This window comes from Chamaea fasciata, unplaced genomic scaffold (assembly GCF_029207755.1).
Source record: "Chamaea fasciata isolate MVZ Bird 193981 ecotype frontalis unplaced genomic scaffold, bChaFas1.0.hap1 SCAF_19, whole genome shotgun sequence".
Taxonomy (NCBI): domain Eukaryota; kingdom Metazoa; phylum Chordata; class Aves; order Passeriformes; family Sylviidae; genus Chamaea; species Chamaea fasciata.
The window spans coordinates 9,230,552-9,247,411 of NW_027094104.1; the positions used below are offsets into that span (position 1 = coordinate 9,230,552).

At 41.2% G+C, this 16,860-nt stretch overlaps 1 protein-coding gene across 7 annotated transcripts in view; it reads right to left on the reverse strand.

Moving 5' to 3' along the window:
- B3GNTL1 (UDP-GlcNAc:betaGal beta-1,3-N-acetylglucosaminyltransferase like 1) overlaps positions 1-16,860 on the reverse strand; it is a 95,378-nt gene that overhangs the window by 9,657 nt on the left and 68,861 nt on the right. For all 7 annotated transcript variants that reach the window (XM_066200876.1, XM_066200881.1, XM_066200880.1 and 4 more), the window contains 2 exons: positions 9,769-9,893; positions 1,806-1,941 (listed from right to left, as the gene is read on the reverse strand). In XM_066200876.1, coding sequence (XP_066056973.1) covers positions 1,806-1,941; positions 9,769-9,893 — 261 coding nt within the window. The remainder of the gene's footprint in view (positions 1-1,805; positions 1,942-9,768; positions 9,894-16,860) is intronic.

Genomic DNA, 16,860 nt, shown 5'->3' on the forward strand with positions numbered 1-16,860 from the left:
CTTTGGAGACAAAGCATCATTTTAATATTCACCATGCAGATGGCTGAGGGAAAGGGGAGAATTGCTGAGGTGTCCTTTTCCCTTTTAACACGACCACAGTGCACATCCACACTGTTTTCCAAACAAACTGAAGTAATAATTTGTTGGTGAGTACGAACATAGACAGACTGCTGCTTCCTGGAATTGCCTGAATTTTGTTTTCTAAGAAACAATGCTCTTTGGCACGGGGCAGAGCTGGGCTTTTCAAACATCCCGCAAAGACCCTGTCAGCATAAGAAATGCAATTGCTTTGTTTACCAGGTTCTAAAAATACTAGAAATATTCTTTTATTTTTTTTTTTAAATACGTTTTCTTACACACCCTAAGCCTGACAGATGAAATTATTTAATTCTCTTCCTGAGGATTTAGTAGAATTTTTTTCAAAATTACAAAATAATACAAGCTGCAGGTAGGTGTTTTTTTTGGGGGGTGTTATTATTTATCCTAGGAGTATGTGTCCCAAATTGTCTACAGGTACTTGATGCCAATTGAGAAAACATGGTCTATTTTTTCTGAAACATCTCAAAAATCCACCAGACAAGCTGCCATCCCTTCCCTTGGAATTCATTCTCTAATTTTCCTAATTTTAGAGAGAGGGACAGTGGTTGCTGAGTGTCAGCCCAGTGGCCACGGTCAGTCAGTGAAATTCCAAAGGTGCTCAGCAAATAAGAATGAAAGAGAACATTTTCATAAACCCCCCAAAATCTTGTACACCCTGCACTGCATGACCAAGATAAAATCTTATTTAATGGACAGGTCTGTCCTCTCTGAATGAAGCAAGTGACTCATAGCCTTCAATATCTTTTCATACAGCTCACCCACTGCCATGTGATGGCAATGACAGAGGGATGGCACTGGAATATCAAGCAGGAAATTCAGTTCAGTTTTTTTGCTTTGCACGTTTACTGTCCGAGAGTCTCCCATGGCTATTCTGAAATTCTAACCATGTGTACACAAATGTCTTCTATTTTTTAATGTGTGTGTGGTCTGAGGGCCGCAACATTAATCAGGTTTTTATATGTATTTGTCGTTTTGTCTTCCCATCCATATTCTTAAGAAAAGAAAAACACATGCAGCAATAAAAATGAATGTTCTGTGGCTCTTTATAAGAAATAGCCATTTGACATTAGCCCTGAAGCCTTTATCTAACACAAAGTTACTGCACACGAGAAAATGCTATAAAAACGAGGGATTTAGACTCTTGGACAAATCTATCCTGAGAAATATCTGCCACAGCCAAATGCAAGCATTCTCAGCTGACTGTGAATGGGACAGTCACATGCAGCAGTTTCTACTCACCCATTCAGCCCACACCAAACCCGGCTTTTTTTGGCAATCCAGATTTCCAAAGGGAGTCACAGTGACCAGGGACGTGTCCATTACCCACTATGGAACTGGGTAAATATTACACAGGCATGGATGATGACCCTGGACAAGGCAGTTCAGTACCATACAACCCAAATAAAGAGTTGCTCTACTCACCCTGAGTACCTGCCTACTACAGCTCTGTCTCTCCTACTACTGTGCTTAGCAGGAACTTGGAGCATTTCCTGCTCTCCATGCCCATCATAAGCTCTAAATAAAACATCGTGGCATTTTAAAAGAAGAAATACACAGAATATGGAGAATTGCCCTGGTTTATATTAATTATCAACTAGTACTTTGGGGATCAAATATCTTACGAGAATTTTGCTGTGTTAGATTAGAAGCATCATGGGGCATATGAAGAAGAAGCGGGTTTGTACAAATGTTACTTTGCAGCTCACCTTTTTCTGATTAGCAGGTGACAAGCTTCTGTAGAGCTTCTTGCCTTGCTTGCCAGCATTCCAAATGGTGAATGATGCCCAGGAGCTCAGGACTCTGTCCTCAAGAAACCTGACTCGGTGATTCCAGATGGTTCCCCTGGAGAGTTGGAAAAAGGGCAGATTTTGATCCCTAAAACTTTTACCATTATTATAGACCTATACGCACATGTACACGCTCATCTACGTGTAAACCTGGACCAAAGTGATTCATATAATAGAAAAAAAATAATCACATCAAAACACTGGACTGGAAATTTCTGAGGGAAATGTAGAAAAGAAATTCCGTGGAAGTTCTCGGACAAAAAACATTCGGATAGATAGGAAAGCAGTAGCTAAACAACTTGGATTTTCAAGAACCCTCCCAGACCACAAGAATATGAAAAGCTGCAGCTGTGGTAATGAAATTCCACCCTTCCCACACCTGTACTCAGCTGTGAACTGCTCTAGAACCCTGCAGTGACACAGGCAAAGCATCTCCCAAACCCAAGCCGAGCTCCTCCTGTTCCATCTGCCCATGGGATATTCTCCTTGGCTGATGAGAAGTTGGAATCTCAGAGATTCAGAAGTCCAGCTTACTCCCAGCAGCACAGCACAAATGAATTTACAGTCTGGTATTTGGCTGAAGCCTCCAGAAAAGGGTGTGAAAGCTGTGAACCCGTGACACCCTCCAGCAACGACCACTGAGCTGCACAGTCCCACACGCAGCACCCTGGTACACCATCCACACTGACCAACCTGCACACACACACACATTTCAGGCCAAATAAGAGAGGTTTAACCGGAAAAGTTCCCCAAGTGTTGTTTGGCAATGACACAAATGTGACTGTCCCTTGATTTGAAAGGCAGCTCTCATAAGAAACTGCATTTCCAGGAACAAAAAGCAGTGGGATTTTTTTCTTCTCCTTCTAAAAAGCAGTATGTCTCATAGAACTTTTAAAAACATGCTTTAGGGGAAAAAGCAAACTGGCAGATGTCTGTGTGCAATTACACCTTGAACATCTTTGGGACAACTTCCACAACATAATTAAGCCAAGTGGTTGAGGTAAACAAGGGTGACACTAACACCAAATGACAAACCCCATCAAAAAATGATGGCTTTGGAACCATCCACAGCCAGGGACCATCCAACAGCCCGAGGTACTGACAATCTGCTGACATCTTCAACAAGTTCAAGACAGGTTCTCAGAAAGAGAAAACAGTGTCAAAGCAAGCATTTGTTCATGGTCCATTTCTCCCAACTGGCAAATGCACTTGGACAACTACAGATTTTTTTCCTGTTTGAGTGTGTGTGTTCTAGCCTATAATGTAATATTTAAGACTACAGCATTTATCATGGATTAAAGAAAACTGCCTGCTGTTAAAAACATCTGCTTTATTTCCAGCATTCATTTAATATTCATTAACCAGGAAGCCACCTCAGACTTAATAAACAGTTTCCTAGAGAGAATAAATTGATTTTCTCAATTTGACAAATGAATCTTCCTAACCCACATCCCTTGAACAAGGCACCTTGAGCTGTAACTTTCCTTCCCAGGAAATTCTGATGAACCCCTGGTGGCGTCTCCTTGTTTAAGGCAATCTTCAGATGGGGTTTTCCATTCGCTTATTTGCACCATTCCTTCACAGCCCCAAGTCATGTTCTGAAGAGCACACAACCCTCACAGGACCCAGCGACCCCACTTCACTTCAGCACAGCCAGATCCTGCTCAGCACTTCATCACTGATCCTGGTGTGATAACTTGGAAAAGACCTCCCAATTTTCCTCACAGTTTAAAAGACGATGGCTCGGCACCAGCACTTCAACTAATGGAGAAAAAAGAGATTCTTGGATTTGGACAAAAACCTCTTCTAATGCAACACGAGATGCATTCCTGCTGCAAAGCTTTAACTGCTGCTGGCATCCTTTGACACTTGCCTTTTTCCGTGTTCATGAGAGCACACTGTATTCCCAGAAGGAGAGTTTAAGGAACAAAATATGAAGGTCAAGCATTTTTCCAGGATCACTTTACTGGACATTTTAGAGCTCCTGCACGCTTCTAAAAAGGAAGGTTATTGCTTTGCACATAAATGGAAAGGTTTTCAAAGTGATTTTCCTTTGAAATGTGACTTCAGAAGGGTAGCACCGTATTACATTCCAAAGGAACTTCAGGATCTGTTCTGTTGGCTTGAGTGACACTGGCAAGTTTCTTTTCCACTTGAGTTTGCAAGATTAAGAAAGCCAAAGTAAAAAAACCAGGCAGCCTTACAAGGCATGAACAGAACCTGTAACTAATTTCTAGGTGCAGAGCAAACACTGCAATCTACCTCCGGGCTTATAAAAGCTGTTTTTATTTTCATGGAGATGAAAACAAAAGCACAGCAGTATTGGCTCTTCCAGACAGTTCCTGGTTGCTGTCTAGGCCACGAGAGCCCCTGTGCCACAATTCTACCTACTGAGGTAAAATTCAGTCAGACCAAATCTCCGTGCTGTTGATCACCTGTGAAGATTTCAGCCTGAAGCAGATTTATTGACTCACCTATCAATGTTATCCTGGAAAAGCTGGTGGGGAAAGCTTGTAAAAAAGAACTGCACTCTGAAATAAAAGGGTATGAAAGGTATTAAGCTCCAAAATAATTGGGTTGTTGTTCAACCACAAGAATATTGTCAGACAGCTTCATTTAACATCAATAAAAAACTTTCTCAAATACGTACTGAGGGTTGTAAAAACGAAGCCAATATACCCATTAGTTGGGAGCTTTTGCTCTCATCACTATGAGGCATTTTTATGACAATGCCCACAGAAAAGCATTTGAAGCTCACACCTCCATCCTGTGTGTTTTCAATGAAAAAAAATAAGTTATATCAAACACTATGAAGCCTTGAGTTAACCCCGAAATACTTTTCACAGTGCGAGGTGAGATACGGGATAAACACAGAACCGAGGGGGCAGCTTGGGACTGAGCTTTAGAGTGACACTCAGAGGCATCACCTTTGTGAGAACTCTCTCTGCACAAACAATCCCACAGGCTGAGGCGAAAAGGAGCTTACAGGTGTCAGAGGAGAGAGTTTCGGTTATTCCCTTCAGGTTTCCGGTTCACCTGATTTGCCACTTCTTTTTTTTTTTTTTTTTTTTTTTTTTTTGATGTTTCCAGAATAGATAACTGGGATTCCTGCCTCGAGGGATAAGGGAATGCCATTTTCCCATCCTTCACGAGCCAGTGCAGGTGCACCAGACAGGAGCTGCAGCAACGTGCAAAGGGTAATTAGAGAAAATGCCTGAAACCATCCAGAAGTTGTTCAAACCACTACTCAGAGATGATTCTCACAGCTATTTTCAGATTATGCGTTATTACATATCCACAGCCACCAGCAAAACCCAGGAGGTTTTATTACTCCGCATCACCCCCAAATCAAGGCAGCTTTTCCTACCCATCTCAGAAAGGATTAGAGTAAGCAATTTGCAGCAGCCTTTAGTGCCATGCCCAAGCCTGCGTTCAGTTCACAAGATTTTCCTCACCCAGAAGGTGGGACAGAATTCTTCTCACTGCACAAATTTGTTCCCATATCCTAACGCTCCTTCTTGACCCTAAGCCTTGAAATACCTTGTTTTCCCCATTTCTTTCATTTTGTTGCCACAACTTTGTAGAAGAAATTTCAGAAGCGCTAATTTTCCACTGGAAATGTCCTTCTTGAGGCTTACGTAATTTTCCTAAGATCTCGCTCGCCGTGGCCCCTCAATGCTCATCAGTTACGGAGCCTGGGAGGAAGAAGAGGAGCCAAAGTTCTGCAGGAGTGAAACGAGGGTATTCATGCCGAGGGTGAGAATGACTACGCCGTGTGTTCCTCAGCCCCAAGTAGTTATTACCAGACCATCCACCCAAGTAATGCAACAATGGAGCTCTGTTAAAAATGTGTGCTGACCTACTGACTGAATACAGGAGTCAAGAAACATCTGCTCCCCTCCTATTTTGAAATGAAAGATAATGTGACAATAAAAGCAACATGATTTAATGTCCGAGCTCAGTCAAACCTCGCCATATTGGTGCACTGCCTTTCCCCTCCGTCCCCCAGTGAGGCCACATAAGTGAATCCACAGAGCAAAGACAGATGTACAAGTGCTTGAGAAATGCAGAAACACAAGCCCGAACCTCCTGAACAGCGCTGGAATTTTAGGCATCGATTGCCACGCACAGAAATCCTATAGATCCATAAATCTGACCTTTTCTCCCCGTGCTGGCCCAGCACAGCGCTCAGGTAACGCCAGGCAGGAAGAGGAGCTGCCCAAGTGAAGGGCCTCTTCCAGGAGCTTTTTATTGATGGCAGGGTGAGAGAGTTCTGTGTGATAGGTGAACCTCACCTGATCGATTAACCAGAGATGGAGGAACAGAGAACTCCATAACCACAGCGAGAGCTGAAGAAACAGATCCCTTCCAGCCAGTGTTGCACACAGAATTCGAGGCCCTTACCATCCACAGGAAATTCAGAAATAAATTGTGTTTGAACCTTGGCCATACTGGTGAATAAACTGATGGGGTTTTTTTGTTTTTTTTTTTTTTTTTTTGCCGTTGTTGTTCTGTTGAACTTCACGTGAACTTATTAATTGCTGGACTATATCGTCCCACTGAGTTATTACATTTACACTGTTAATAGGTTCTATTAATGTCTGAGTTCATCTTCAGGCCACGGGTCATTAGCTGAGGCATGGTTTGCATTGTGGCCTATTTTTCATGAAAGGCTTATTAAGAGAGACAGAGACTATCAATGCTAATGGCATTTACTTTTCAAGAATCTAATGAGGTCATTAGTTTCCATGTTTAATTGAAGTGCCAAATGCAAGCGTAGAAGATAAAAATGCAGTTGACCTCATCTCAGTTTCAGCTCTGCAGGAATATGTGAGGCTATTCCTCCCTCCTGCCTATTTTTGGCCATGTGTGTTTGCGCAGGAAATGAAGGAGGCATTCCTGTGCTCACCACACATCCAAGCCCCGGCCTCAGAGCACCTCAGAAACAGCCAAATGTGTGTTTCACACTAATGCCTGTTCCTCCTCACTCAGATGACACTGGAAGCTTCCAGGGCCTGAAACCAGATGTTTTCAATGGATTATGTAATTCTGCTTATCTCTGCGGAGCAATATCACGCTCCTTCTGAGCACAGGGGATCTGAAATTACCGAAGGTGCACTTCACCTCTTCCGTGTAAACGGGAACTGCCTGGATCTTAGAAGGTACAAACCTTATTTTCCACATGTATTAAATCTGTCTTGACTCAAAACTTGTAAACTGCTCCAAGGATTAGCTGCAAGCCCCAGCCACCTGTCTTCATGAGCAGCACTAAAGACAAGTGCAATTTTTTATTGCTCACCTCACTCCGAGCTCACTTTGATCTCGCAGTGAGGCACTGTTGTATATACAGTTCCTTTCTCTCCCCTTTGGCAAGATAAAAATCTATGAATTTTAAAATGGTTTTTATTATACATTAGACTTTCTCACTCCAGTATTCCTCACTCTAAAGCCAGCCCTGATACGGTCTCACATCAATTTAGTGTGGCTGTGCAGCACTGAGTACACACAGCCCTAGGACACACCACCAAATAAAAAGTGAGATCCAAGAGATATGAAAAGTGAGATTTCGTGTTGTGAATCCCTAGCTGAAGAGAAGTTTCTCAAAATCCAGCAGGTATCCATCACAAACTTGGGATGAAATGACGATGAGAACATTCACATTTCTGCATGCACCCAATGAAATCTAAATACAGACACTGAACTCCATGCAGATTCTGTCACGCACCCAAAACATTTAATAATGCAGACTGATGCCTCCAGGGTAAGGGAGAATGCAAATAAGATTTAGTTTCCTGCTTCACAGATATTCTCAGCTCCAGATATTTGTTCCAGAAGGATACTAATCATAGGAAATGACCTAAAGCACATGAATGTTTACAATTACACATACTAACTAAAAAATAAAAGAATTGAATCTCACTTGCCAAGCAGTTTTACATATATTTTAAGAAGTCCGAAAATGCAGTGAGGCTTCTTTCCTTCTGGAAGCTTCCAAAAGACACCCACACAAACTGAAACCATCACAGGCTGTGAGTAACTGTTGTCTGCTGAAAAGACGGTACGATGCACCTTTGTATAAAAATATCCTGCTATTGTTTTAAAGACTGAAACTAGGCATATAGTGGGGTGTTCTTTTTTTAAATCAACTTTCCTACAAACGTTGTTTTGATCTCAGACAAGATATTAATTTGGCTGGTGAGTTACTACTTCCAAATCCAGGTCCGGGCTAACTCAAAATTCAAAGATGACCCGGGCCAACGGCAAAAAGCGAAACACCCCAGAAAACTGCTCAGCCAAACACACCATATAAAGAAAAACACTTCTAGAAAAGCCAGAACATGCATTAAATAAGGTGGTAACCAGGAGGCAAATTAGGCAAGATCCAATTTAAATTATAAACTTAGAGCTTTGTGATGAGCTCATTAATCCCTTTTTGCCCAACGCGAACTTCAGACACAAACACCGGGCAGCCCTTCACGACTCGGGCAACAAGCAAGGGGATGAGGCAGGACAAGGAGCTATTGCTCAACCTGGTGTTTGGAAAGTCACGCACCAAACACCATCCCCAGTAGTACCAGCAGGGAGCCAAGAGGAAGAGCAGCTCGCCTGATTTCTTAGAACGAGAGGAGCAAGGCGCCGATTTGGACACGCACCCCGCACATCTGAGACAGCTCAGAGCACTTCCACATTCCCCCTGGATGCTGTCACTCAGGGTGCTCGTGCCACACGGCTCTGGAGAGCTGAATGAGCAACAGCTTGCAGCAGATTCAAAACAAATTAATTTCCAAGAATTAGATGCTTTCCCACAGATAGAAGCGAAAAGGCTTCCAAGAGTTCTTAGCGTCCCATAATGCGTGGCTGAAAAGTTGGACTCTGACTGCCAAAAGGATCACGCAGTAAAAGAGGAAAAAAATAAAAATCCTTACATCTCAGCATGAATAAAAAGGAAAATAATTTATCTCATGCTTGTTCGCAAAATCAAAATCATGTGTACTATTTGCTCGAATGACCTTTTTGTAGTTAAATGATTTTAAATAGATATGCAGATTTAGATGTATTTATAAAGATCTGTGGTGACATTAACCATGAGCGTGCTATTTATGGGACTTATTTGTTTTACACTATGTACAGCAACACCACAATACAGGGATGGACAACAAAAATGTCCACAGGCACGGTCACTTTTACAGAGCAATAAAACCAGGACTGACTGAAAAGTGTACTTATATCAGTAATCAGCAAGAAAACAGTTTACTTAATTACCACTGTGATTCTGGCCCGGGATTCCTAAAGGACAGTACAACTCATGTAGTTTTTTTAATTATGCCAATGCATAAGAGAGAGGAACGGCTTTGGCTCAGCTTGCAGCTTGTAGAGGAGTCAGCAATTTAAAACCTTCTTTAGGGGCTGAGCAGCCCAGGAAAGGCAACAGGCAACAAAGGCAGCTTACAAGGAAGCACCTGAGATTACTCCTAAACATCCTCAGGGAATTTTCAGGGATTTAGGTGGTTTAGACCCTTTAAAATAAGAAAATAATACATGTAAAATAATATAATATATGTAAAATAATACGTATATCTGCGCATTATCAGATTAAAGGTTTGGTTTTGGTCTGGTTCTTTTTTTTTTTTTCCTCCAAAAGACCATTTCTGTTGGTATTACAAGTTTCTGTTTACTTTTTAAATATTGAGGCAGTTGATTTTGAAATTAAGCCGTAACGTTTCAAAAATATTCTTTTTCATTATGGTCCGTATGGCAAAAAAACCCCACGAGAATGAAACCCTTGTATATTACATATTCAAAATCCTAATTGAAAACCCCAAAGCTGCCTATGATCCAAGATAAAAGCAACTTTTCAATCCTCCCAGAAAGCAGAACTTACTCCAGGACAGAGTGAGTGGCAGCCTGGGGATGGTACCGGTAGAGCAGGAGGCAACGGTTCACTCGAAAGACTCCACCACCCTTCTGGAGATGTTCATAGAAAAACAACAAATCCTCTGGGATACCCTGCAAGAGAAACACAGTTATTGTACCAGCGTTCAGTTACAGCTGAAGATGATTTATTTTTCTGCCAAACGAATACGGTTTGACAGAACTGTTATTCATAAATACAATTTAAATACAACTTTTCTGTTGCCCAGGGAGGGTGTGGACTCCCCGTCCCTGGAAATGTCCAACCTGGCTTAGTAGAAGGTGACCTGGAGGTGAAACAAAAAGATCTTTAAGTTCCTTTCCAACCCAAGCCCATCTCTGATTCTATAATATTATTTGTATGTGTCCCAATGAAGTTCTCTGATGGGTCAAGAAATAAATGCAGCTAATGCTGCTGAATGACCAGCGCTATTTAAAAATGAAGTGCAGCTGACTGCAAGGACAGAGGAGGGGGAAATCAACATCCTCGCCTTTTGACAGGGATCTCAAGCTTGGTGCAGGTGAATCCAAAAGACAAAGAAACCCAGCTGCTAAACAGTTTGTGCAGCCTAAAGTTCCGTGCAACCAAATGGTTTATACTGAAAAGGATCAGTGACTTGAGAGTGGTCTTTTTCTCATTTTACTGGAATCCTCCTTCTTTCTCTGGCTGTCATACAAATACTGGTGTCTGCTCAGGAAAGGTGACTCAGGCCCCATAGTGAGAGACCTCAATAAAAGCTGCAATAAAGGCAACCTCAGAATGAGGCAACATCTGAAAATATTTTTTTTTTTTCTTGAAACTTCCTTCCATGGTACATTCATCCTAATGGGATTGCACCCACTGCTGCTAAAAACACTACAGGATAAAAGCTCCTGCAATTGTGCATCCAGCAGGCTCTAGGAAAAATGAGAGATTTCACAATCATTTCAACACTTTCCAGTTAAAAATCAGAGAATCTTCATGCAAGTGATGCAGTGTCAGAAGGGCAATCATAAGGCTCATAGCACTCAATTCCGTTTTGTGACATATGAAAGCATAAACCCACCTTTAAAGCCCTACACAGAAGGTAAAAAAGTAGTGTTTATTTATATTTTACAAAGTTACAACTTCCTGAAACACTAGAACATTTCATTTTTTCATGTTTAAATACAGACATTTCTTCCCTGCAATATTAGTGTTTACAAGGTCACATGATTTTTACCAGACTAAAAAACTCCCTTTCATAGAACCAGGTGAGTCAAAGAAAATATTTCAGTGTAGCAACAATAAAAAGCTGAAAGATAACATGACAAAATTGAAAAGGAAAAGAAGGTGAAGAGATTGAAATGCATTTCTTTCTGTAGACAGTATCACACACACGAATAACCAGGTCATAAACCTCAATTTTAACCATTCTATTTCAACACAGAAAAATAACAAGAGTACAAGTTAAAAAAATATATTAATTGCAATTTTTCCTTATTACCACCGCTTCTGAGTTTCTTCCATAATTAAGAAAATGAGATTCTCTAATTAAAGTGCTGGACTGGCCCTCTAGTTATGAGAGCAATACAGTTCAGTGACTATTTCTCATACCCACCAGGCTGAGTAGCCAGAGGGGTGTGGGAGTGGAAGAGAAGCCAGACCAAAAAAAAAAAAAAAAAAAAATCTCTGCACCCTGGCAAACAACTCCAAACCACTCAGCTGAACATGTGTGTCTTGGGAGAAATCAGAATCCAACCAAGCTCTGGGCTCTGCAGCTCCAGCCCTCACTCTGATTCACGCGTGACACTGATTTGGGCCACACTCCCACATTCTGAATTAAATGGATTCTGCTCTGGCTGCTCACTAAGGGCAGCTCATCTGCAGCTCTTGGTTGTCTTTGCAGACATTGGTCTGACTTCTGGTTTAAGAGCTGCAATGCAGAAGAAAACTTCTAGACAACCTCATCCAATTCGTGCTTCATGTGAACTTTGAAAGCCACAAAAGAAATCTGGGAGAAGCTGGAGTGGCAGCCAGCAACCACAGTCACTAAGAATACAAAAAAACCAACAATATCAATTTCGTTCCATTTATCTTGTACCCTTTCTAATTTTCCTTATTGTGGACTTTCAGGGCAATACTGAGCCAGCAGAAAAGTTTAAACCTTTTTTCTCTTTTCCGGTCACACACCAGATCATGTCTCAGGGCACAAGTGCAGCAGATATCAGCTTGCTGCAGGAGTCAGGTTTGGATTCAGATCTGTGATCATGGCACACACATCTCAGCAATCCCTTCTCCTCTGGATAAGCATTCGCATTATTCAAGACAACCGTTAATGTGCATATTTAAGAAGAGTTACTGCAGAAGTAAAAGGATCTTTCAAAACGCTGTTTGGTTCCAAGGGCTCTTTCTGCTTTCCTTTCACTGGCAGAAACTCTCTGGAATAAAGTGCACTCAGCCCTAGGAAGGAGCAGGTGCCTTGTACTGCTCAGCAGTGGCCTCTCACATTACAAAGGAGCAGCACTGCCACGCATTTTTCAGAGGAAAGATGTTGACTGTGTTATGGATCCTGCAGGGATGGGACTTCCTACGGCTCTTGAGCGTGTAAGTTTGCTGCAATACAAGAGTTCCTTCCCAGTTGAGATCTATTATTGGATCCAGATGGCATTTTAAACACCAGGAATCTTTGCGGAACAACACAGCTTTGAAAGAAAAAGCTGTTTAACCGCTAAAGGGATATTTTAACGTATTTTTTGAAAATTAATGTCCGCAGCTAAAAGTATCAATTACTAACCCAGCGTTTCAGCAATAGGCTACCACATCAATAGCTTTCAGCAATAATAAATACAATTAAATTGCACAGTTTACATGTTACTGGACTACATGCAGAATTTTCCACATTGCAGGCAAAACCCAACCCCACATCCTCTGCTGCGAAAAGGGATAAAGTAATTACAGCTCCCAGAGAAAAGCACAGCCTGCCCCTGCTCCGCTCTAACCAGCCAAATGCAAAATCACAGTTCCCTTGGTCACATTCCCACTGAACAGGGGAAGGGTTTCTGTTCACCCAGTACTTTGGGCAGGTACTGCTTGTTGTGCTGACGGTTGTACAGGCGAGGGGACTGATTTTTTATCCACCATGGGGTGTCAAGCAGAACCCAAACTTGAGTGAAAGTAACTCCTTGTTCAGGGACCAAACTCAATTATCTCTGATCCTTCTCTTGCCGCCTTCTCATCTCTCGCTGTCCTCACTCCTGGCAGCAAACTGGGCTCCAACTGCAGCCACCTCAACATCTTTCAGAGAGGCTCAAGCGTCTCCCAAGAAGCAATTCTGGCTACAACCCTTGCACCTCCACCATCAGTAATGGTGAGGAGCCTCCAGGTTTGGAAAAGCTTAGGCCTCCCTTTGGATCAGGGGCATCAACTGGGCTGTAACTTGGTACATGTGTAAACCAGTCAGAACCATCAGGGTAACTGTTGGACAGAAAAAATCACTTTAGCCCCTCAGAGGAGCCTAAAATTGGTGAATGGAAAGAATTAAATACCTATTAATAGCTTTGCAACAGGATTACCCAAGATATTCTTAAGTCTCCCTTTCTGCAGATCTGTCACTTCATTATTGGCTCTCACCCAAATCATGCTTTTCCATCATTTTGCTTTGATTATAGGACCCGGAGCCCATTAGCTTTTATTTCATTGTTTGGGTAATAACAGGTTAAAGGAAACTCCAAAAGGTTGCTTTCATCCAAATGTCTTGGCACAGAGAAATGCAGTTAAACAAAGATAAAGGGGAAGTCAAATGGAAGAGGGGTGGTAAATTGTAAATGATATTTAATAACAGACCAGCAGAAAATATAATTAGACGTGGGGTATGAGGTGAATTTTCAAACAGCTTATAAAGTGTACCAAATAACTGGCTTCACCACTTTTTCTCTGCTTTTTAGTTGAAACATTGATCCCTGTTCAGCCTTAACTATGTCAAGCCAAGAACAAACAAAAAAAACCCCCCAGTAATGCCTGTATTTTATCCCAAGTTCCTCCAAAGCATCTCGATCGGTTATTTGACAGACTGACAATATTTTATTTCATGTTCCAAAAGACCAAACTCCCACTTAGCCTTTTAGCATTATTACAACCACTTGCCTTTCTGAAGGGAGCGACATTTGTGTGCTCTGGCAGAGAAACGTGGAAAATTGCATCAGTGAGTGCCTAAGAGCTACATTTACCTCAGAGCTTTACACCACGGCCTGCAGTCTCCTGTGCTCAAAAGGATATTTTGACACCTCCTCAGCCCGTGTTTTTTGTGACCTTTTATCACAAAAACAGAATGAAACTGAGCTCCAGACACTTTGTTTGGAGGCACACTTTGTATTCAGAGAGGCTGGTGGTTTACAATGCACGATTCCATCTGGGGCTCATTAAGAATAATTTCCCCCTGTTTACACTTTGAGATTAGCCCAGAACTTTAAGGCTGTCACTCCGTTTTCAGTTTTCATACACTTAAAAAGGAAGGATAAACACAGGGGTGACAGGAAATTTGGAAGCAAGTTGTGGTAAAATTCTAGAGAAAGAGACAAGCTTGGCACGTAACAGTTGTGATGTTGAGAGTAATTCTGCCTGGAGAGAGCCAAGACTGCAATTTTCTACCCTTGCATGGCGTGGAGCCTGCAGGGTAGCAATGCTCATTTATTCAGCTCTCCTTGTACTCAGCATTTCTGTCAGACACGTGAAAAAAAATAACTTTTCTTCACTAACAACAGGCACCTCGTCTCCCACTGCACACGACTGGGGAGTTCCCCACTCCAACAGAAGATACAAAAAAAAAATCAAAATCTGCTTTACACATTAGACCAGAACACGGGCATTTATTTTTTTTCCTCAGCACAATTTTTGGTGATGCTTTTGGACATGGTTATTACTTTTTAACACTGGTGCTACTTATTAGGAGACACCAAAAACTCCAGCAGCAAAGCCACCCATGGTATTGTCACACATGAAGTGTCCAGTGGGAGTTCTGAAGGGTTTAGTGAAGCGCTGCTACTTCTTTCAATAAGGAAGTACTGCACTCTTCATCCAAAATTGCTTAAAAGATTATTTTCTTTTAGTCTCCTAAAAAAAAAAAAAGTAAGTGAAAAATATGGTTCATCATGTGAGTGTTCTTCCAGCAGGGGATACTATTTGAAATGTTACTTCATGGGCTTGTGACCACTTCCATTGCATTATCTCAGTCTCAGAACACCACCAGAGCTTGCTAAAATCTTTTCAATACTCCTGGTTTAATGATAATTTAGCAGAGACTGCATAAATAAAACTCCTACCATTTTAGTTAATATATAAAACAAACCTGTCAGGTTCTTAGAGACCATTTATGAAGATAATATTTTGTTTGGACCTAAAAGGAATACAACTAAAAGGAATTCCAGCAACTGCAGATCTCGATCAGAAAGAACTTCATTAAAAAAAAAACCCAAAAAACCCTATTTCACCTAAAGCCTGAATGGCTGGAGAAAGACATAAATATCTACCTGGAATTAAAAAAGGATTACACCATAGCACATCTATTTGTATTTTATCAGTCCACCCACTCTGTTACCATAAACATCAAATCACAATTTCTCCCATGGAAGAATTACCCTCCATTTTTTTCCTAAGCGCTGAAATATGAAGAACAGGTGTTTGGATTTAATTTCAAATGAGAAATGCAGCTTTTTGGCAAGGAACAGTTTAGCAAATGGACAAGGCCAAAAGATGGAGATTTGTTGGCCTGTTTCTGTGTTTACTTCCAGCAATATGACACTCACAAGCCTCATTAATAAACACTGACTCAAAAATGGAGATGGAAGCGACCAGATTAACACAGATCCTGGCTCAGTTCAGACCATACACACAGGGATGAGACACTTCAGAGTATTCTCAGCTCTGCTGAAACACAGAGAAAAACTTCCTTGGCTTTAAAGGGATTCTTTTCAAATGAAAACGAACGAGTTAGAGCAACGCTCAATACTTTGTAACACTAAATGCTCAAGATTTAAGGCTTGATTTTGTGTCCTCTAAACCCACAGAAGACAAAGGTTTGACTTCACTGCTTTGTTCAGATCTGGCCTGTTCATAGGGTATTCTTCTGAAGCTCCTCTGCATCAGCCAGAGGCTGAGCTTGGACATGTTGGACACTTCACAATAGGGACAAACAATATGTTCAACTTATCACTGGGAATTCTTAAAACTAGAAGGACATATCCTGCATTGTGGCTGGAAAATCATCAGGATTAACATTGTCAGTGTACTACAGCTGAATAACCAGTGGCATAATTCCTACACAATTACACAGAGAGAACAAAACAGAAAAAAACCCAACTCACAAAAACAAAACAAGGAGAAAAAAAAAAAACCAAACCCAAAATGAAAAGCAAAAAGCACAGAACAATAGTCTATTTAACTTAACCTCTTGAACTTTATCATTAGGCTTGCTGTTCTATTGTTGCTGCTGCTTTAACTTGCTTGCTTTCTTTCTGGAGCTTACTAACAACGCTCAAGAAGTCAAACATCCTTCAGAGGGTGGAAATACAACGATAAGGAATAATAATAAAAAAGAAATAAAGAGCATGGGTCAGCAAATGTAGATTGTATTGGGAGCCAGGCACCATTCCCAGCTCTTCCACTCACCCACCACGTAATTAAGGGCAAATCTTTTCACTGCTCTAAACAATTCAGTTCTCTGTCTGCTGGCTCCCTGTAATTATAATTTTTTGGCAGACGAAAGAATAATATTTGTATATCCTCATACATACATACACATGTGTATATATATATATACACACACATTGCATGGCACTGAAGGGCTTCATTTAAAACCTATAAAAATAATAATAATCATCATCATATGTTGTAGTTTAAATAATAAAATAGGAAATAGCCTTAGCAGATTTTTTAGAGTGCTAACAAATGAAAGATTAAAAAAAAAAAAAATCAGAACCACCCATTTTAGCCCTAAAATCTCATCAAAACCACTGGAAGCAAAACCTCTCAGAATCAAACCACACAAAATGGATCCAAATGTGTTTAAGTTAGATCTATTTGTCAACATACTTCAACTGCCACAAT